At 38.6% G+C, this 22,209-nt stretch overlaps 1 protein-coding gene across 6 annotated transcripts in view; it reads right to left on the bottom strand.

Annotated features, from left to right (window-relative positions):
- LOC138147480 (solute carrier family 15 member 2-like) overlaps positions 1 to 22,209 on the bottom strand; it is a 66,697-nt gene that overhangs the window by 34,385 nt on the left and 10,103 nt on the right. For 4 of the 6 annotated variants that reach the window (XM_069070007.1, XM_069070006.1, XM_069070004.1 and 1 more), the window contains 4 exons: positions 8,806 to 8,898; positions 8,466 to 8,565; positions 6,923 to 7,013; positions 6,541 to 6,618 (listed from right to left, as the gene is read on the bottom strand). In XM_069070007.1, coding sequence (XP_068926108.1) covers positions 6,541 to 6,618; positions 6,923 to 7,013; positions 8,466 to 8,565; positions 8,806 to 8,898 — 362 coding nt within the window. The remainder of the gene's footprint in view (positions 1 to 6,540; positions 6,619 to 6,922; positions 7,014 to 8,465; positions 8,566 to 8,805; positions 8,899 to 22,209) is intronic. The other 2 variants (XM_069070005.1, XM_069070009.1) reach the window with 2 other exon arrangements.

The raw sequence follows: 22,209 nt of genomic DNA on the forward strand, positions 1-22,209 counted from the left end.
TTGCTCCTTTTTTTGTCCCCAAAATAGGAGTGTAATGTTGGAATCTTGTGTCTGCTTTGCTTCCTTTGCCTGGTCATGTTGCCACTCAATTACTTGACTTTTGGGCTTTTTGCTACAGTAGGACTCTGCTACCAGACAGGGGAATTTCATACCAAATGCTGGGGTTTTCTCAGCTGCCGGAGGTATTAGTTGGGTGCCCTCTCTGAAGCCTGCACACGCTCTGGCAACTTGGTCACACACCCCAGGATCTGCACCCTAGACTGCAATCCAGATCCAAGCAGGTAACAGCAAGAGTGATTACCCCTCAGACTGGTTGCTTGGTCCCCCTACACTCTGCAGGCCAGGAGCTGAAGCTGCCATGTGGGGGCAGCTGTGCTGCAGCCCTCAGAGGCTTCTTGCCCTGGGGACAAAAGCCCATGTACTCCCAACTACTGGGTCCTAAAGTCCACACTGCACTGACCTCTCACTTTGTCCTTCACATCTATGTGTTGATAATTCTGGTCTGCCACAGCTGCTGGTGATCTGGAGTCTTTCCAGCCCACGGCTGGTCAGGCCCACCCTGGGGCTAAAACCTTGGTGTGTAGCTGGACTCGGCTCCCAGAGTGCTGCGCTGGCTGCTTGCTGCAGGCCTGCCTGGCTGTACTCAGCAGGAGGTTAGTTTCTCTGTGTCATTTTGTGGGTTCTGTAGCTCCAAAGTTTGTTCAGAGTCCCCCTTTACATGGATTGGATATGGTGAGAGCCAGAGCCCCACAGAGGTCCTGTTTTTACTCTGTCATCTTGACTCTGCCCCCATTTATACATATTTATAAAGCTATAGAGAAACATATCTAAACTTTATTGTGGCCTTTTGGGGGGGGGGGTATAGGGGAAAAAAGAGCAAAGTAAAAAAGTGCACAGCAGAGAAGAAAAGAAAACTCACAAGAAAGCAAAGATGGACAATTTTCAACACAAGTTTCATTTACCATACACATTTTCTTGAAATGAAAATTTGTTGTTACATATTTTGAATTCTCTTATGTTCTGCTTTGCACATAACATAAAGTTTTATTTCTTTCTAACTTTGTATTTAAGTTCCAATATTTAAGTTTATGATATTTTTTTTTCTATTCTCTATTTGTGTTCTGGCATTTGAGTCTAAAATAAAATTTTTTTGGGGAAAAAAAAAAGAATTACTGGACTACCTAAAAGCCATGACCAAAAAAAGAGCCTAGATTTTGATTTCAAGAAATTATCAAGGAAATCTGCCCTGATATTCTAGAACCAGAGGGTAATATAGAAATAGAAAGAATCTACCAATAACCTCCTGACAAAGAATCTACCAATTACCTCCTGACAAAGATCTCAAAATGAAAACTCCCAGGATTATTATAGCCAAATTGCAGAACTCCCAGGTCAAGGAGAAAATATTACAAACAACCAAAAAGAAACAATTCAAATATCATGGAACCATAGACAGGATAACACAGGACTTAGCAGCTTCTAAACCAAATTATATTGAAATGCTTGGAATATTATATTCCAGAAGGCAAAAGACCTAGGATAACAATCAAGAATCACCCACCTAGCAAAAGTAGGTATTAGTTGGGTGCCCTCTCTGAAGCCTGCACACGCTCTGGCAACTTGGTCACACACCCCAGGATCTGCACCCTAGACTGCAATCCAGATCCAAGCAGGTAACAGCAAGAGTGATTACCCCTCGGACTGGTTGCTTGGTCCCCCTACACTCTGCAGGCCAGGAGCTGAAGTTTGATCCTTCAGGGGGAAAGTTATTGATATTCAAAGAAATAGAAAACTTTCAAGTACTCCTGATGAAAAGATCAGAGCTGCATAGAAAATCTGCCTTTCAAATACAAGACTTAAAAGAAACAAAAAGGTAAACAGGAAAGAGAAATCATAAGGGATTCAATGAGGTTAAACTGTTTACATTCCTACATGGGAAAATAATACTTGTAATTCCTAAAAACTTTGTCATTATTAGAGCAGTTAGAAGGAGTATACATAGACAGAGGGCATGAATGTGAGTTAAACATGATGGGATAATTATTTTTTATGTACTGGCATTGATATAATTATTTTTTATGTACTGGCATTTTTAGTTATTATAATTTAATAACAATTTAATCAATTATTATGCATGAGAAAGAGAAATGCACTGGGAGAAGGGGAAAGGAAGAGGTAGAATGGAGCAAATTATATCACATAAAAGAGGTGTGAAAGAGCTTTTATAGTGGAGGGGATGTTGAGGGAGGTGGGGGGGTGGAATGCATGAAACTTACTCTCATCAGAATTGGCTAAAAGAGGGAATAATGTACATGCTCAGTTGGGTCTAAAATCTATCTTACTATACAGGAGAGTAGGATGGAAAAGGGATAAGAGAAGGGGAAGGTAGACTGAGAGAAGGAAGGGCAGATTTGGGGAGGTAAAACTCAGAAGCAAAACATTTTTGAGAATGGACAAGGTGAAAGGAAAGAGAGAGAGTAGGATAAATGGAGGGAAATAGTATGGAGGGAAATACAGTTAGTAATCATAACTGTGAAAAAAAATTTACAGTAAGTTTTCCTGATAAAGACCTCACATCTCAAATATATAGAGAACTGAGTCAAATTTATAGAAACAGAAGTAAGAACCATTCCTCAATTGATAAATGGTCAAAGGATATAAACAAACAATTTTCAGACAAAATAATCACAGCTATCTATAGTCATGTGAAAAAAATTCTTTCAGTACTAATTAGAGAACTGCAAATTAAAACAAACCCTGAGGTATCCCTTCACACTTATCATATTGGCTATTATGATAGAAAAGGAAAATAAATGTTGAAGGGCATGAGGAAAAATTGTAACACTACTGCACTATTGGTAAAGGGGTATACTGATCCAACCATTCTGTAGAACAATTTTGAACTATCCCCAAAGAGCTATGAAACCATGCATACGATTTGATCAAGCAATACCACTACTAGGTCTATATCCCAAAGAGATTTAAAGAAAAAAGGAAAAGGACCTATACATACAAAAATATTTATAGTTGCCCTTTTAGTGGTGGCAAGGAATTGGAAAATGAGGGGATGTCCATCAATTGGGGAATAGCTGAACAAGTTGTTGTATATGATTGTGATGGAAAATTATTGTGCTATAAGAAATGATGAGAAGGATGCTCTCAGAAAAACCTGGAAAGTCTTACATGAACTGATACAAAGTGAAACAAGCAGAACCTGGAGAACATTGTATACAGTAACAGCAATATTGTATGATGATCAACTGTGAAAGACTAACCTATTCTCAGCAATACAATGATCCAAGACAGTTCTGAAGGACTTAAGATGAAAAATGTAATCTATCACCAGAGAAGGAACTGGTGGAGTTTGAATGTAGATTTAAGCATACTTTTTCTTTACTTTCTTCATCTTTCTTGTTTTTTTATCTGTTTTCTTTTCCATGACTAATGTGAAAATATGTTTTGCATGACTGTGCATATATAATCTGTACCTTCTCAATGGGCAGAGAGAGATGAAGAAAGGGAGAGAGAAAATTTGGAGCTCAGTTTTAAAAAATGAATGCTAAAAATTGTTTTTACATGTAACTGGGGGGGGGGGAATAAAATATTAAATGTTTAAAAAGCAGTCCCTTAGGAGTACTTTTGTGCTATTAGAAATGGTGAGGGAGTGGTTTCAGAGGAACAAAACATGGCAAGACATATGAACTGATGCAAAGTAAAGTGAAAAGAATTGAGAAATTGTGCACAGTAAATATTGTGATCCAAGACAATTCCAAAAGATTCGTGATGTAAAAGTGCCATCTACCTCCAGAGAGAAAACTGATGAAATATATTTTCTCACTTAATTTTTCTTGCCTTTTTTTTTTTGCTAATATGGAAATGTTTGCATGATTTCACATGTATAATTGATATCATATTGCTTGCCTTCTCAGTGTATATTGGAGGGTGTGGGAGAGGAGTGAATATGGAACTCAATTTTTAAAAATGCCAGTACATAAAGAAACAAAGCGAATTTTTAAAAAAGAACTAAATGAGACACTCGAATAATAAAATGCAATAAAAATTATTTTTACCAATAAAAATAAATAAATAAAAGAAATCAGTCCCTTATTATTTTAGTGTTTCAAAATAGTATTAATTGTAATATATTTCTATTGTATGTTATTAGTCTGGGTCACAGCCACTCTTCTGATTTCATCTTCTGAATTGCCATTTCTACTTATATAGCACATCTAGTACTGCCATGTTAGATGTCCAAAAGCAGTTCCACTATCATTGATTACAAGAACAATTTGCTATGCAATTGGTGGTTAATCTGTTCCATTTTATTTTTACATATTCTCTATTTCTATTTATCTTTATTCCTCTATATCTATTCCTAATTTCACTTATGAATATTCTTGAGTAGATACCATTTGAAGGATTTATGGGAAGTTGTAGAAAAGAATTTCGTAGGACTACAAGAGGGAAAAGAGGTAGATTAGTTACGATGAAGTTTTCTTCCTGCCCAATTTAAATTTTCCTTACTAGATAGGTAGGTGGTTCAGTAGATAAGGCACTTGATTTAGGGGCTCAAATCTGGTTTCAGTCACTTACTAGACCTAGGGCAAGTAACTTAACCTGTCTGCCCCACTTTCCTCTCACCTATAAAATGGGGGGTGTAATAGCACCTAGCTCCTGTGCTTGAGAGGATCAAATAAGTTAGTATTTGTAAAGTGCTTTGCAAACTTCAAATTACACTAGAAATGATTACTATTACTATTAATTTTTATCTTTTATTCAGTATCAATGTGAAACATTGGATTAGATGACTTTCTACAGCATTTCCCAACTCCTTGATTTTATGGTGATTCTGAACAGGAACCTTCAACTTTCACCAATCACTGTCATATTCTCCATGCATTTACTCCATGACCAAGTCCTTTAGGGAATCTCATAATATGCTTTTTTGTTCCAACATCAATAGCTTTGGTATAGCCCCTGGCTGTCTTCTAGCTCTACTACATTCTCATTTAAGTTCTCCTGTCTTCAACATCATTTCCCTGTTTTCTATGAAATGTTTTCTCTACTCCTTGCCAACCCTCATTTTTCCAGAGCCCAGCAGTGACTTCTCCGTTATCCTTTGAATAAGGATCAAGTTCTTCATTCCCTGTTTCAGAGACCTTCTTCAGGATACCACACCCCCCCACACACCCCAAGTGAACTTGCTTCTTTTAAGTCACCCAGGTACCCCACCCATTCTCTACAATCTTCAAGATTTTTCTCTACTATTTCTTTGCCCAAAAATGATACTCTTAATAGTACCCTATGCCTAAGACAAACCTTCTTTGGCTGAGAATGGGGTAGGGTGGGGCAGATGATAGAGAGTATACTAGTAATTAGCTAGCTATTGCTAGTAAATGGGATAGCTTTAAGTGCATGAACAGATTGACGTTATGGGAGACGCTGAATGGGTGATTGGAATGGAAAGAGGTAGAAGCAGCCACTGCAGCAAAGGAACAGAGAATTAGGAAAGACACACTAGGAGAAGAGACCAGCACTTACTATGTGCCAGGCACTGTGCTAAGTGCTTTACAAATATCTCATTTGATTCTCACAATGACCCTGGGAGGTAGGTGCTATTATGATCCTCATTTTACACATAAGGAAACTGAGGCAGACAGAGGCAAAGTGCCTTGCCCAAGGTCACACAGCTAACAAGTGTCTGTGGCTAGATTTAAACTCAGGCCTTCCCTGACCTGAGATGAAGGCCAGAGACGAAGCTCTGCCTGTGTCTTTCTATTCACACTTAGGAACCTGACATAATTGGGTGCAGCAAATCTGATTCAGGTAAGCACAGTGCCTGATCCATAGTAGGTTCTTTATTCAGAGGACAGCTGAGGACACATTTGGGAAAGTGTGTGGTGGTGGTGGTGGTAGTGGGAGGAAAAAGGTATATAAGAGGGGTAAGAGAGACAACATGGCCCCATAGAATGATCAAGAAATTAAACCCATACAAACAAACCATTTGGGAATTTCTCCCCTCTCTGAACAATCAAAACTAAGCAAAATGCTGAATCGCTGGGATACTATTTCTCTACCAAGTTCTTGTTGTTTTGGGGCTGGACACATTCCAAGAAATGTCATACTGGGCCCCAGGAGAGGAATGTATTTTAAGGTCAATGATTAAAAACAAAAACACACAGACTGGATTATGTAACCCAAGTAACTGATTCAGCCCCCTGTTCTAGGGCTAGGCTCTGGGAGAGGGGTTTGGGTGGATGAAGAATTACGCCTCGTTTCAACTGCATCAGATTTAGCCATCACCTGTACATTAACAAGTATAATCTGGATTTTTTAGTTTCAGTCAATCAAAAAGCTCAATTTTTGTCATTAGGACAGAGCAGGGGCCAGCCAGCTATGAGTTCATTTACTTCAGAGTATATCTTTGGGTACCCTAGAAATTAAAGCATCCTCCAATTGCTCATAGAGCTGGTCTTTGACCTAGTGGAGCTCAGTTGAGCGCAGGGAGGGATTCTCTTCTCATTTCCCCCATCTACTTACCAAGAGCCAGTACCATTAGCATTCCTGGGACCCCAAAGGCTAATGCATAACAATCTCCTCCAAAGCATTGTACATCACCTGGAGAGAGGATAGAGAAAGCAGGGTCACAAGCATGGTCTTAGTTTTCCTACAAATCCATTTCATACAAGTTTTCCCCAATATCATCCTCTTCATGGGGGGGGGGGGGGGGGAGAGGAAGGGAGGACAGGAAGAGAGCTTTATAAGGATCACTTAATCCAATTGCTTGCAGAGAAAACTTAACCAGAAGGAAACCCCTCCTTATTTCCCAAGCCTTCTTTGAAAAACAAAAACAAAAACCTCTCCCAATCCATGGCTGGTCATAGCAAAACCATTTACCAGGTCTTTTATTAAGGATCCTAACCTCTTAGCATGGGTGTGACAAATGTGGAGATCAAACTTCCTGCATTGATGGCCAGATAGAAAACTGAGAAGAACCTGCTCCTTTCTTTTGCCTGGGACAAAAAGAAAAAAAGAAAAAAGCCCACAGGATAAACTTTACATCATTATCATCAGACACAGAAGCACACATCCCTACAGTCCTTATCTCCCTGACCTGCCAAACTCAAAACTAATATAAACAATGATAGAGTATCCCAAAAGTCTTAGTGCAGCTTAAAGCTATTAAAGATTAAGCTTATTTAAAAAACAACTTACTTAAACTTACTAAGTTTTATTAAAGCATATTTCATAATAGCTTAAAATTACACTAAGACTTTTGGGACACTCCCTGGTCTCTGCAAACTACATTACACATTAGAAACTTGTATTATTTGCAAATACTGCTCATCAAAGCTACACAAACCAAATCAAATCATATGGGTTATGAAGTAAAAATATGTTAACAATGGGGAGGGGAAGCATGTTAGAACCAAGGGCAAAGAAAGGAAACATTGACCAGACAGAAGATTTCATCTGGCGCTTGCCAGGGGCCCTGTGTGAAAGTTTAATGGAAGAATTAATAAACTGTGTACTGTGAATTGGAAAGAGCTGCCACTTTCCCATTTGCAGTAAAGAATGTGGGTCTAAGAAGTAGTTGGTAAGTGCATTCCTTCAGACAAAGTGAGACATTTCAAATAACTTGGCTCCTTCATGTATCCCAGACCCTTTACTCCAGTTTTTTCCCCATCCTAAGTGGACTTTCCTTATTCCATTCATACTTGTCCAATTCTCTAATTCACAGAGCCTGAAAATGAATCTAATCTCCATTTGCTTAGAGGCTAGTTGTCTTTGCAAACAATCAACCTTCAAAGAGATACAAGGTAATATAAGTGATTGGAGTGAAAAAGAAATTCCAGTGGCTTTCTCCCTGCCCTCTGGATATAATGCAAGGCTAGAAACTTGAAATGTGCATAAAGATTAGCAATTACCTTATTCCACTAGGTCACAGCTTCACTTTCCTGGACAGGAAAATTCTCATGAGTCAGAAATCACAAGGTGATAAGAACAGGGAGAAAAACAATTAAAAAAAAAAAAAAGCACAAATATACCTGATACAAGATAGGGAAAGACCAGAGCTAGAGAGAAAACAAAGAAAGAAACACGTGAAGTAATCAAGACTTGAAAAGTGGGAGAAGGATGAAAAGGATGCTAGGAATTTGGAATAACCTTAAATACATGATTCCCTCAGTTGAAACATTTTCATTTTGCTCATCTATCCATTCATATTTTTCCCCACTTCATTGACTTGGCTTAATGAGGGGAAAAGGAGGCTTTTCTAACCAAGTGATGTCTATGGAAAACCTTTCTGTTCTATTTTTCATCTTCCTGATGATTCTCCTCATTGGTAAACCGTTCAATTCATGTTTAGCTGGGCCTTCTAACTCTCTAATGCTCCTCCCCAATCTGTGATGCCTGGGTCCACTTTCAAAAATAAAAAGGAGATGCTGAAATCACATGGTTCTTACATGTTCTTCTTCAAACTGGTCTCCACCAAAGGCTGACACACAGGGTTTGATACCTCCTGTTCCCAATGCTATCAGGAAAAGACCAATCATGGATAGAACCCTACAAGAAAGAGACAAGGATTCTGACGATGTTGGTTTGCAATTTTACTGCTGCAATAAAGATCGTGGGGCTACAAGAGAAAAAACACACTAGAGCAGAGAGTACCCTAACCCTAGGGGTCTTTTCTCTCCAATATTCCTCAGGAAGAGCAAGAGATCTCCCTGTCTGGGGAGAGGGAGAATGGGAACTGAAACTTACAGGCATAACCAAGAAGAATGTGCATTCTGTAATTCTACTCACATGTGCATTAAATGTCCTCCCACGATGGGCACTGCACCCAGTGACTTGATCAAGTGACCAAGCACATACACCAAAGAGAGATAGATGATTGTCCTGTCAAGAAATTCAAGTCATTCAAGAGTAAAAGGCAGTTTGCAGGTAACTTTACAATATTAACCCAGTGCTTGTGCTCTAGAATCCATAGAACTATATTTCATATTTTGAGGACATAGAGGAACACTAACAAATGAAGGTGTCATATTCTACAGCACTCTCAGCCTCCTCCTTTGGAAGACATTTGGGAAAGCATTAAAATTACACACAATGGACAGAGAGGAAGAAACTGCTTTGAGGAACTATTTTTAGAAATTTAAATGAGAAGCAAAGGTGAAAGTTAAAAAGGAAAATACTAGTAGGGGGTCAATAATGAACTCTTTTTTTCTATGAGGGGTTAGGCAAAGATAGCAAATATCTCCCATTTACTTCTCTCCCCTTCAACTGCAGACAAGACAAACCAGGGAGTAGAATCTCTGGTAGAGCTGAAAGGATTAAAAAAATTAGGAGAACTTAAGGGGATCAACGATATTGGTTCAGTTTATTTTTTGTTCAAGGGGTGACTGTGGCACTAGGGAGTTATAAAGACCAGGATAGGGGCCAAAAAGGAATTAAGAGCTGCTTGTTCAGGGTTTGCTCCAGGCTAACTGTAATGTAAGGGAAACAGAAATTTAGTGTCCCTCTCCTCACTCCCAATTCAACCAATGTAGTCATGGGATGTAATAATCTACAATTACATTCTTTCTTTTCTAGTTCATTTGACTACGACACCCTCTTCTTGACTCTTGTCACTGTCATCTACAGACCTCCACGTCACACTCTTACCTCTGTAATTCTGTCACCTAGCTTAATCTTCTTTGCAATCCATTAAATCCTTTCTTTCATCCTCATCACTCTTCTAAAGTAGCTTTGTTCAAGATGATTAATAATGTTTTACTTGCCAAGCCTATAATTCATTTTCTCATTTTGGTCTCCCTTCATCTGTCTGTAGCATTTATCACTGTTGATATCACTTCTTTATGGCCTTTCTTCCCTTAGCTTCCATGATACTTTACTCTTATTATTCTCCTCTTACCTTTCAAACCATGTCTTTGTCTCCTTTGTTGGCTTATCCTGCTCCTGTCTCTTAAATATAGTTTTGCCCGAAGGCTATGTTCTAGTCTTTCTTCTCTTCTTCCTCTATATTTATTTGATGATGATCTATTCTCAGGGACTTCAATTATCACAACTCTGAAGAGTATTCTCAAATCTAAATGTCATGTTCTGATTCACTAACTGAATGCTGGATGATTCTGTCTACAGAGTCTATACCTTGGCACAACAAATTCAATATACCTGATAGTTATTTCATCATTCTCCCTAATCAACCTGGTCTTCCTCCCTGACATTTTTACTTCTTACCTCACCCTATACACCCAAACAGTTGAGCAGACCAATTGTTTCTGCCTCCACAATCAATTATTCTTGTACCTTTCTCTCTCTCTACTTTTGCATTATTGTGATAGCTCAGGTCTTCCTGACTCTATTTTATCCCCTCTTCAGTATATCTTTCACATTATTGCCTAATCAGTCTTCCTAAAGCCCTGCTGTGGTCATTTAGTCCCTTATAAAAAGTCTTCAGTGACTCTTCATTGCCTTCTAAATGTATGTTCAATTTAATGATCTTTGCCAAGAATTGAAGGACAATGGATAGGGTACAGTGGTACTCCAACAATAGACACAGGAGTCAATCTATGAAATCATGGACATGCTAACATAGCCACTTCAACACACATATTATATTCTGAAAAGTATCAACCTTTCCTGCCACCTCATTTTATAGATGAAAAAACTGGGCTCAGAGAGGTTAAGTGATTTGCTGAAGGTAACAGACATAGTTAGGAGTAAGAGTCAGAACAGGAACTTGGGTTTTCCTGACTACTAGATCAGTGGGCTATCCACTACACCATGTGTAAAATGAGAGACATGGTGGGGAGAGGGGGAGACTTGTGAAGCTGTGTAATGACAAGCAAAGTAGTATTTAGCACCTTGTTTCAGTTCTTCAATTGCCTTTGAGCCCTGCCTGTGATTTGAACATAGGAGGAACTTGCTGATGCAACAGGAAGGAGAACCACCATATAAAAGCAGAAGCACAAACTGGAACAGAACAGAACTAAGAAAGAATGCTTGTGGTTTCTGGCACTCTCCTTGTCTGTTCTATGTTGATTTGTGTTTGTGTTACTTTGTCAGACAGAAGCATCTGTCTGTTGTTTGTGTCACTCTCTCAGATAGAAGGACTATCTGTTGATTGTGTTACTTTGTCAGATATATGCACCCTGTTTATTGACTTGTGTTGATTTCATAGGCAGAAAATGAATTGAGATGATAGTGCCGGCAATGTGCATGAATATTGTTGTGGCTCTGTTAAGCTTTGTCTTCCCAGAAACAGAAACTGCAAAGGGCTTGAGGTGGACTGGTCACAGTGAGTTTCAATATGGAACAGGAACTGGATGGGGAATTGGATGAGGAACTAGACCAGGAGCTGAGAGCTGTCTACCTGTGACTCCAGGTGACAATTGGATGAATTCAGACAAGAGCTGGGAGCATGGAAAAGGAACCATGGAATTTGGAAGTCAGTCTTGGGCCAACATGAAAGGACCTTTCCTTGGGTACTTAGTGTTGACTGACAAGATCATGTTTTACTGTGACCTAGGGGTAGGAGAACTTTGTACTTTGTACTCCTTAAGGATGATTGAGTTGAGGATGATTGGAAGCTAGTCTTCTATGAAGAAGAAAGAAGACTTTGTGACTGCCTTGATTATTAAGACAATGTGACCTAGGGGTGGGAGACCTTTGTACTTTGTATCCCTTAAGGATGTTTGCTCCTTAAGGATGATTGATTTAAGTACTTACTAAATGCTATCTTTTGTTTAAAACTATGTGGCCACTTTAGTAATAGTTGTTATATTACTGTGAATGTACTTTGTTTCTGTGATGTGTTGCTTTGGTTTGCTACTGAATAAATGAAGAGTTCACTATGCTATGTGATCAGAACCTTAAAGATATTCACAGTAGCAGTCCTCTGGAAAGCTGTTTGTGCTTGGCTTTACAAGCTGTAGAGAGTATCCTTATTCCTCTGAGACCTTTCCAAAAGAGAAATTATGCACCAAAAATAAAACAGCTTCAGCTCTTTCCATGTCTAGGACATCCAGGATCCAAAAGAAGGGGGGGAAATCCTCCCAAACCCAGAACTGATACTAACCAGCCTTGAGTTTACTCAGCAGTGAGGCTATACTAGCTATACTAGCACAAAACAAGCTTACATCAAAACTTGCATTTCATTACCCTCTCCCTCCTTCCATTTTAGTAGAGACCTCAACTTTAGACTGCAGAAGTTCTCAGCCCTCAACAGCAGCTTGGATACAGCCCTTCAGGAACAAAAGTCTGCCAGAGGCTGCAACTAAGAAGCAAAGATGCCAGTAAGCAGGCTCTGAACTGCCAGTGTGATGCCAAAGAACTGAGGAATAGAGGGCATGGGATAGATTACCAGGGCAGGACACCATGAGTGTGGGGACCTATGTAGCACTCTACCAAAACTGAGGGAAAGGGCATATCATCCAGCTGGAGCCAGTCACTTGGGGCAGAAAGCTATGCTAATGATCTTTGAAGTGCTTATTTTGGAGAAGACTGAGAAACTTCAAGATCCAGCCCCCAAGAAAACCACAATTAAAGAGGAGGGAATCAGAAATAGGTAATAAGGAAAGCAAGGGGGGAGGGGTGGAGAACAAATAAAATACCAAGTATTTCAGGAAGAAAAAAACTCAAGGAACAAAGAAGACCTTGAACAAAAATAAATCAACAGGAAAAACAGTAACAACCAAAGGAAATATTACTTCCAATCCTAGTAAACAATATAAATATATACTAAAAAAAATCATACAACCCTGTGAAATTTGAGAAGATCATATAATCATAAGATGCTCTTCCTAAGTTGTTTAAAAGAGAAATGAGAATTTTTGGAGCAGAATTTAGATCTTATAAAACAAAAATAATGAGCAGAATAGAAAAACTTAAATCTGTGATTGTAAGCCTCACCAAAGATACAAAAGAGGGAATAGATTAGAAACATAAATACATGGAACTGAAGGACAACCTAGAAAAAGAGAAGCAAAATACAAGAACAGTAAAAGAAAATAGGCTCTCATTATGCAAGCAAAATATACTGAACTAAAGGATGGACAGAGACAAGCTAAGGATCATAGATCTCCCCAGAAGAACACAAGAGGACAAAAACCCTCAACACCATAATAAAAAAAAAAATGAGAACTGCCTAGAACTTCTAAACATAGAAAATGATATTCTGATTGAAAGAATCTACAGATTGCTTAAAAACAAAACAAAATTCAAGACTGCAAACTCCAAGACATATAGAAACAACAGTTCTGCAAGCCATCAGGAGAAAGAACTTTAAATACAAAGGAAAGGAGATTTGTATAACACCAGACTATTCTGTACTCATTGAAAAAGGAGAAGGGAAGGGAATAATGTGTTCCAAAAAGCAATAGAGCTCAGAATGCATCCCAAGGTAACCTATCCTACAAACCTGAGATTAACCATACAGCACAAAAGATGGATGTTCAATAATCAAGAAGAGTTTGAAACATAGAAAGAAAACCAGACAAATATTATTTATACACTTAAATATGAGCAAACTCTCCCCTCCCCATTAGAAAGTTAAGTGAAGATATTATTTGCTTCTCAAACATACCTAATAGAAATGCAGCGGGCAAGGACAGTAACAGCAACAGAGTGACAAGAGAGAGACCAGTAAGAGACTTCTTTCTATCGGACACAAGGGGACATGGGGGAAGGTGGAACTCCAGTGAGGTAACAGTGAAGAGGAGGACAGGGAGTATTATGGACGGAACCTGGCAACAGCCTGCTTACAAAATATTCAAACATATGCCGAAAGTTTTAGGCATAAAAAACAAGATAATGGAACATTGCTGTGCCACAAGGAATGACAAATGTGAAGGATTCAGACATACAGAAAAAGCCTCCTAATTAGTGTCCCTGCTCAACATCCATCTTCTACACATTTGCCAAAATGATATTCCTTGAGCAAATTTGACCATGTCATCATGTCCCCTTACTTAGTAAACTCCAGTGCCTCCTAGGATTAAATATAAACTCCTCTGTTTGACATTTAAAGCTCTTCCCAAGGTGGCCCCATATTATTTACCCAGCCTTATAAGATACTATTCCATTGCATGCATGCACTCTACAATCCAAACTGACTTTCTGGCCATTCTTTACATTTGACACTCCTTAGTGCCTCTGCACTGGCTGTCTCCCATTTCTAGACTGCACTCCTTCCTCACCAACACCTTTTTTTTTTCTTGGAGGGGGAAAGGCAGGGCAATTGGGGTTAAGTGACTTGTCCAAGATCACACAGCTAATAAATGTGACAAGTGTCTGAGAATGGGTTTGAACTTAGGTCCTCCTGGCTCCAGGGCTGGTGCTCTATTCGCTGCACCACCTAGCTACCCCTCCAACATCTTTTTGAATCCTTTGTTTCCTTCAAGACTCAGCTTAGGCATCAACTTCTGCATGAAGCTTCTCCTGATCCCTATTGCTACTGCTTTCCTTTCCTTCAGGGTTACCTTGTTTCTGCCTTGAAAGTGTTTTTATACACTTAAATATGATCAAACTCTCCCCTCCCCATTAGAAAGTAAATTCCATGAGGCAGGAACAATTTGCTACTCTGTATTCCCAGATCATAACACAGAGTCTAGTAGATCTAGTGCAATAGATACTAAATACATGTTATATGGTTGATTGACATGAAGGAATGCAAAGTGAAGAAAGTAGAGGCAAAAGAAAAATAAATAACTACGGTGATTAAAACAATGGAAACAAAGTCAACAGAAAGAAATAACAGAATACTGGGCAAACTGAACTATCAATGTCAGTACCATACTGTCCAAGTTAGAGAACATGTCCCTCCTTTTCCTTAATCTCTAACCTTTGGGGAGGAGGGGGCATAAATCACTTTGTTATAGCATTTTGAGTGCTTCTCATGAAATATCTGTTGAATCAAAACAAATTGTATCAATGAATTAAAAATAAAGTCATCACACACACACACACACACAAATTTACTTTGAAAGAATGATATATACAGACAACTCTCTATAAAAGGAAGATTAGGCCAGTGTCAACATTTGAGAAGAAAATGGAATTGAAAATCTTTCTCCAAGAGACTAGAAAATGTACTCTGTTAGGCCTTAGGGAAATCATGGAGAGCACAGAATGAGCATTCTCCTCTGAGAAGTATAGTTATATTATTAAAAGGACAGTCAAAGAAGAAGATCATGGAGGAAAACTAGTCTCTACAGTTTGGGACCATTGAGATACTCCTGACTGTTGTTATTTTTGTATTCTATGTGCCTTACACATAGTAGGCACTTCATAGATGCTTGCTGGATAAACCTACTTAGATCTTGGATAAAAAGAGGAAAAAGTCACCCTTTACAAGAGAAGAGGTTCCTTTCTCAGAATGTTTGTTGCTTACAATCATAATTGAAATACTAAATTTCAGTTAGGGCTTAGTTAAAATACGTATGTGAATTTTTCTTCAGGCAAGTTCATAGGTACCCTACTATCTGTTCATGGACCTTCAAATACAAAATTTTTGGTGTAAAGGATGAAAATGTCTAACGTAGAACCCTGGGGATCAGGAACACTCTCTGTGTGGATGAGCACATCTGCTTCAGTCAAATCCTTCTGCAGGAATCATTACCACTGTTATTACTATCTATTGGGCTGGGAATACCCACTATCAGGAATTCTCCTCTCTAATCAAGTCAGAAAATCGTGTTTGAGAACACAACATGTATCTTCCATGTGCTCCTGCACTATGGCATCTATACTCAGCTCCCAGATCAAGGAGAATTGTGCTCACATAGGCTTTGCCAGGCTTCCATTTGCAGATTCGTAGTGAGAAAGAGACTATACTAGGACATAGGTTTTCCAGTCTTCCTAGAACCCCACAATCCCTTCCCAGAACACAGGTTTGTTCCACTCTGGTCTAGTCTGTGCTTTACAGATGGAACAGTAAAGAAAGTAAAAGGATGAGGAGGAGGCATTTTCTCTTTTCTATCCCTGTGTGTATCTGGGGACCTCTTATATGAGTTCTTCTCCCCAAAGTTCATTATATTGTGAGCTCCTTAAGATCTTGGACTATCTTTAGCCTTTCTTCATGTCCCCAGAACTTAGCACAGTATCCATCATATAGCTAGCGCTTAATTGTGCTTATTAAGTGACTAATGTCTGACTTAACTGCCTTCCCACTGTCTCTGAGAAAACCAGATCATCTTGGTAGCTGCCTTAGCCCCTGAAATTGTCCCATTTCCTCTCAACAAGGTACCTATGGCTACCTTCTCCACGGAGAAGTGCCTATGAGATGACAGGGTAACCTTTCACACATCATGGACCTTTCAACAACCGGAGAAACCTATGGATCCTTTCTCAGAACAATGCCTTCGAATGCATTAAATAGAATACATAGGATTACAAAGGAAACCAAGTATACTGAAACACAGCTATCAAAATATTTAAAAATAAAACGAAGTTTACAGATTAAGTGACTTGTTCAGGGTCACATAGTTGCTAAGTATCTGAGACCACATTTGAACTCAGGAAGATGAGTTTTCCTGACTCCAGACCTAGCACTCTATCAACTGCACTACCTAGCTGCCCTGCATTCCCACCCCTACCTCTGGCCAGGCTAGGTACATTATAAACTCACCCAGTTGATTGGAGAGATCACCAATTCGTTAGAGAAAGGGAGGTTTCCCTAATCAACCCCCATCACAGAAGGAATATGAGAAGAAGGGATCTAGGAAAATACATTTATATCTAAAACTAGGTGGGACTTTAGGTCACACAGTCAGTCAATAAACATTTATGAAGCACCTACTGTGTGCCAGACACTGTGCTAAGCCATGGGGATACAAAGAAAGATTAAAAAATCAGCACCTAATCTTGAGAGCTCACAAGTGAGTCCAATTCTTCCATATCACCTCTCTTTTTCTAGTTGAGGAAACTGAGGCCCAAAAGTTAAAGGTGCTTGCCTAAAATCAGATAACTTGTAAGTTCAGTCAGTACAGGCCTACCTTGTTTTATTGTGCTCTGCAGATATTGCATTTTTTTTTTACAAATTGAAGGTTTGTGGCAACCCTGCATTAACCAAGACTATCAGCACCATTTTTCCAACAACACGTGCTCACATCATGTCTCTGGTAATTCTCACAATATATTCCAAACTTTTTCATCATTGGTATATCTGTATGGGGATCTGTGATCAGTGATCTTTGATGTTACTATTATAATTGTTTTGGAGTGCCATGAACCTTGCCCATATAAGACAGCAAACATAAGGGACTGGGGGAAAGGAGAGAATAGAATGGGGGATGGGGAGAGGAGGAGGCAGGAAATAGGATGGGGGGCAGGAAATACAGTTAGCAATAATAATTGTGGAAAAAACTTTGAAGTAAATTTCTCTGATAAAGACCTCACTTCTCAAACATATAAGAGAACTGAGTCAAATTTATAAAAATAAGACCCATTCCTCAAGTGATAAATGATCAAAAGATATGATCAGTTTTCAGATGAAGAAATCAAAATTATCCATATGAAAAAATACTCACTATTCATTAGAAAAAGCAAATTAAAACAATTCTGAGATACTACTTCATACCTATTACTTTGGCTAATGGGACAGAAAAGGAAAATTACAAATGTTGGAGGGGAAGTGGGAAAAAGGAGACATTAATGCACTATTGGTGGAGTTGTGAACTGATTCAGTCATTCTGTAGAGCAGTTTGGAACTATGCCCAAAGGGCCATGCATACCTTTTGACCTAGCAATACCACTACTAGATCTGTATCCCAAGAGGTTAAAAAACAAAAAGAAAAAGGACCTATATGTACAAAAATATTTATTGCAGCTCTTTTCTGGGGACAAAGAATTAGAAATTGGGGAATGCTGAACAAATTGCAGTATGTGATGAGTAGGATGCTCACAGAAAAATCTAAAAAGACTTCCATGAGCTGATGCAAAGTGAAATGTACTGTTTACAAAGTAATAGCAATATTATAAGATGATCAGTTGTGAATGACTTAGCTAGCAACATAAAATTCAAGACAACTCTGAAGTACTCATGATAAAAAAATGCCATCCATTCCCAGAGAAAGAACTGATGGTATCTGAATACAGGTTGAAACAATTTCTTTTTAACTTTCATTACTTTTTTAGGGTTTTTTTGTCTGTTTTCATTCACAACATGACTATTATGGATATATTTTGTATGACCACACATAAATAATCTATATAAAATTTTTTGCCTTCTCAAAGGGGGGAGGGGTGGGGAGAGAAGGGTGGGGGAGGAGGAAGGAAGAGAATTTGTATCTCAAAGTTTTAAAAACAAAAGTTAAAAATTGTTTTCACATGTAAAATGAAATTTTTCATGTGAAAAATAAAATACTAAGGAAAAAAAACAGCAAACTTAATAAATATTGTGTGTTCTAATTGCTCCACTGACTGGCTCTTCCCACATCTCTCTCCCTCCTCTAAGGTCTCCCTATTCCCTGAGACACAATAATATTGATATTAGACCAATTAATAACCCTACAGTTGTCTCTAAGTATTCAAGTGAAAGAGTAAATCAGTGGGACAAACTTCATTGTTGTCTTATTTTAAGAAAATTGCCACAGCCACACCAACCTTCAGCAACCACCACCCAGATCAGTCAGTCAGCAGCTATCAACATCGAGGCAAGACCCTCCACCAGTAAAAAGATAACTTGCTGAAGGCTCAGATAAGGTTAGCATTTTTTAGTTATAAAGTATTTTTAAATTAATGTATGTGCATTTTTTAGACATAATACTATCACACCTAATAGACTATAGTTTAGTGTAAACATAAATGTTTTACATGTACTGGGAAACCAAAAAATTTGTGTGACTTTACCCCACCCCCACCCCTTTAAATGGAATTAATTCCTAGACCAGGCAACACGTGGTTGTTTTTTTGTTTGTTTGTTTGTTTTTGCTTTTTGAAGGGCAATTGGGGTTAAGTGACTTGCCCAAGGTCACAAGGCTAGTTAAGTGCTAAGTGTCTGAGGCCAAATTTGAACTCAGGTCCTCCTGACTCCAAGGCCTGTGCTCTATTTACCGTGCCACCTAGCTGCCCCTCGACATGTAGCTGGAAAGGAGAGGAGTACAGACAGCTTGTCTACACCACTTGGTCACAGGACTCTTGGCATGGAGAAGTAAGCCCAGGCCTGGAAAGGGACAGAAGAGGATGAGATAGGTACTTGCTGGTGCTGGGCTGGAAGCAGGTTGCCCTTCCCCCCACCCCAGGTTGCTGGCATCTGACTACAAAACAGTTGGCAGAGTAGTAGCTTGGGACAAGTTCTGTGTGGTGCAGCTGTAACAAAAGCAGCTTCCAGTCCCTACAGAAATGGTGTAGAGGCAGAGAATAGCTAAAAACCAAGAAGAAAACCAGCACTTGAACTTGGATGGTCATCTCCCTTCTCACCTCCATCTCACAGAATCACTTTCCTTCCTTCAAAACTCAGTTGTAGTGTCACCCCCAAGGAAAGGACTGGTTTCCTCAATCCCCTCAGTAGCTAGTGCTCCCTCAGAGATAATAATAATAACAGCTATTATTTATATAGTTTTTTTACTTATATGAAGTTTGCAAGGTGCGCTTACATATGTTATCTCAACTGGCCCTCAGACAATCCTATGACGTAGGTGCTATTAGGATCAACCCCATCTTAGAGATTTTTGTCTAAGGGCTGTCCCTCCATCTCACACATACCATGCATGACATGAACAGGCTTTGGGGGAAGGCCTTGCCCTTCCTGGCATGGAAGTATGAGAGACATCAGAAAAGTACAGTTTTCAAGGGGAGAAGTTTTGAAACCCAAAGGGCTCAATTTTGAAATCAGAGCAAATACCCCAGGGTCACTCAAAAGAAGCCTCACTTCCTTCTTGGTGTTGGCATACCTTGGAGATATTGTTAGTTCAGTTCCAGACTACCACAATAAATCAAATATTGCAATAAGGTGACTCACATACATTTTTGTTTCCCAGTGCATATAAAAGTTATGTTTATACTAAACTATAGTCTATTAAGTGCGTGATAGTATTATGTCTGAAAAAAATGCACATACCTTAATTTAAAAATACTTTATGACTAAAAAATGCTAACCATCATCTGAGTCATCAATAAGTCATCATCTTTTTGCCAGTGAAGGGTCTTGCCTCAATATTGATGGCTACTGACTGATCAGGGTAGTGGTTGCTGAAGGGTGGGGTGGCTGTGACAATTTCTTAAAATAAGAAAACAGTGAAAATCGACTCTTCCTTTCATTAAACACTTAGATGCCATTGTAGTTATTAATTGGCCTAATTTCAATATTATTGTGTCTCAGGGAATGGGGAAACTGAAGAAGAGGAAGAGAGATGTGGTAATAGCCAGTCAATGGAGCAGTCAGAACACACATAACATTTACTAAGTGAGTTGTATTATATGGGCATGGTGCCCTAATGTTACAATGGTAACATCAAGGGGTAGCTAGGTGACACAGTGAATAGAGCACCTGTCCTGGAGTTAGGAGGACTGAACACGTCTCTACACTTACACAACTGACTGAAGGGCATGGAGAGAACAAGGTCCCACTCTACTCTTTATTTGTTGAATATTAAAAAAAAAAAGCACTTGATTTGTAGAACAAAATGTTTCCTTAACTTTTTTCCCCTCTAACACGGCTTCTCCTAAATATACGTCAAATTATACAAGATTCCTTGAAAGATGTAACTGAGATAACTTTGTTCAATAAGCCTTTGATTAATATCAAGTGAAGCATAGAAGAGACTTCCTCCAAATTTTATAGCTTCTGTCCTTATTTTGAATGGAATTTCTCTTTCTGACTTTTCCTGCTGGTTTTTATTGGTACTAAAGAGGAATATTGATGATTTTTAAATTCATTTTTAGATGTTTTTATTAATTAATTTATTTTTAGTTTTCAACATTTACTTCCACAAGATTTTGAATTCCAAATTTTCTCCCCATCTCTCCCCTCCCCTCACCCCAAAAGGGCATGCATTCTTCACCAAACTTTCCCTCCTTTCTATCACCTCCTCCCCCCCCCTTCTCTTATACCCTTCCCTTCTATTTTCCTGTAGGGCAAGATAGATTTCTAGATCCCATTGCCTATATACATCTTAATTCAAAGGAGAAAGCTTTAGAACAGATTGAAACATTGCTTTTTGTCCATAAAGTCCATCATTTCTCTCCTACTGAACTGAATAGTCTTTAAGATAAAGGTTAAGTCTTGTGTTTCTTTTTATATCGTATATCGTGCAGAGCAGGTGATACCATGGACAGGATAAAGATGGACCTATAATAAAGACCTGAGTTCAACTGGCTTAGGCACTTACTAGCTGTGTGTTCTTGGTCAAGTCACTTAATCTCTGTCTACCCCAGTTTCCTCAACTTTAAAATGAGGATGATAGTAGCACCTATTTTCCAGAGTTGTTGTGATGATCAAATGAGATATTTGTAAAGTGGACAGCAGAATTTCTGGCACATAGCAAGTAGGCAGGTAATAAATGCTTATTTCTCTTCCCTTCCCTCACACATATAATCAGTGCCATATGTAATATACTGCTTTTTTTTTTTTTTGCTTTTTGGAGGGCAACTGGGTTAAGTGATTTGCCCAAGGTCCCACAGCTGGTAAGTGTGTCAAGTGTCTAAGGTCGGATTTGAACTCAGGTCCTCCTGACTCCAGGGTTGGTCCTCTATTCACTGCACCACCTAGCCACCCCAATATACTGCATTTTAATAAGACTTGTGATACCATGGATTGGATAAAGAGATAGACCTATAATATTCTGTGATCCAAAGTACTATTCATAAATAGTGGATAGAATTTTCATATGTATGTATTATATATGCATATATACATACAGAGCAATATACTCTTGTGTATATTACATGTTTTGTATATTTACAACAATACACTCTTGGTTATATATGTGCTTACAACAATATACACTTATGTGTATACATGCATATACACACACATATGTGTATATATTTACACGCATGAAACAATCTCTTGTGTGTTTTATATATAGCAAACTTACATTATGTGTATATATATTACAGAAACATATCCTCGCAAGCATATACATATATTTACAGCAATATATTCTTGTGTGTATATTATATATTTATGTATATACACACAAAGAAATATATTCTTGCATGTATATATATGTATACACACAGTGATCAATAAACTCTTAGGTATTAACA

Source organism: Petaurus breviceps, unplaced genomic scaffold, assembly GCF_028583685.1.
Source record: "Petaurus breviceps papuanus isolate PSGF00001 unplaced genomic scaffold, PetGlider_PUasm1.0 90792, whole genome shotgun sequence".
NCBI lineage: Eukaryota > Metazoa > Chordata > Mammalia > Diprotodontia > Petauridae > Petaurus > Petaurus breviceps.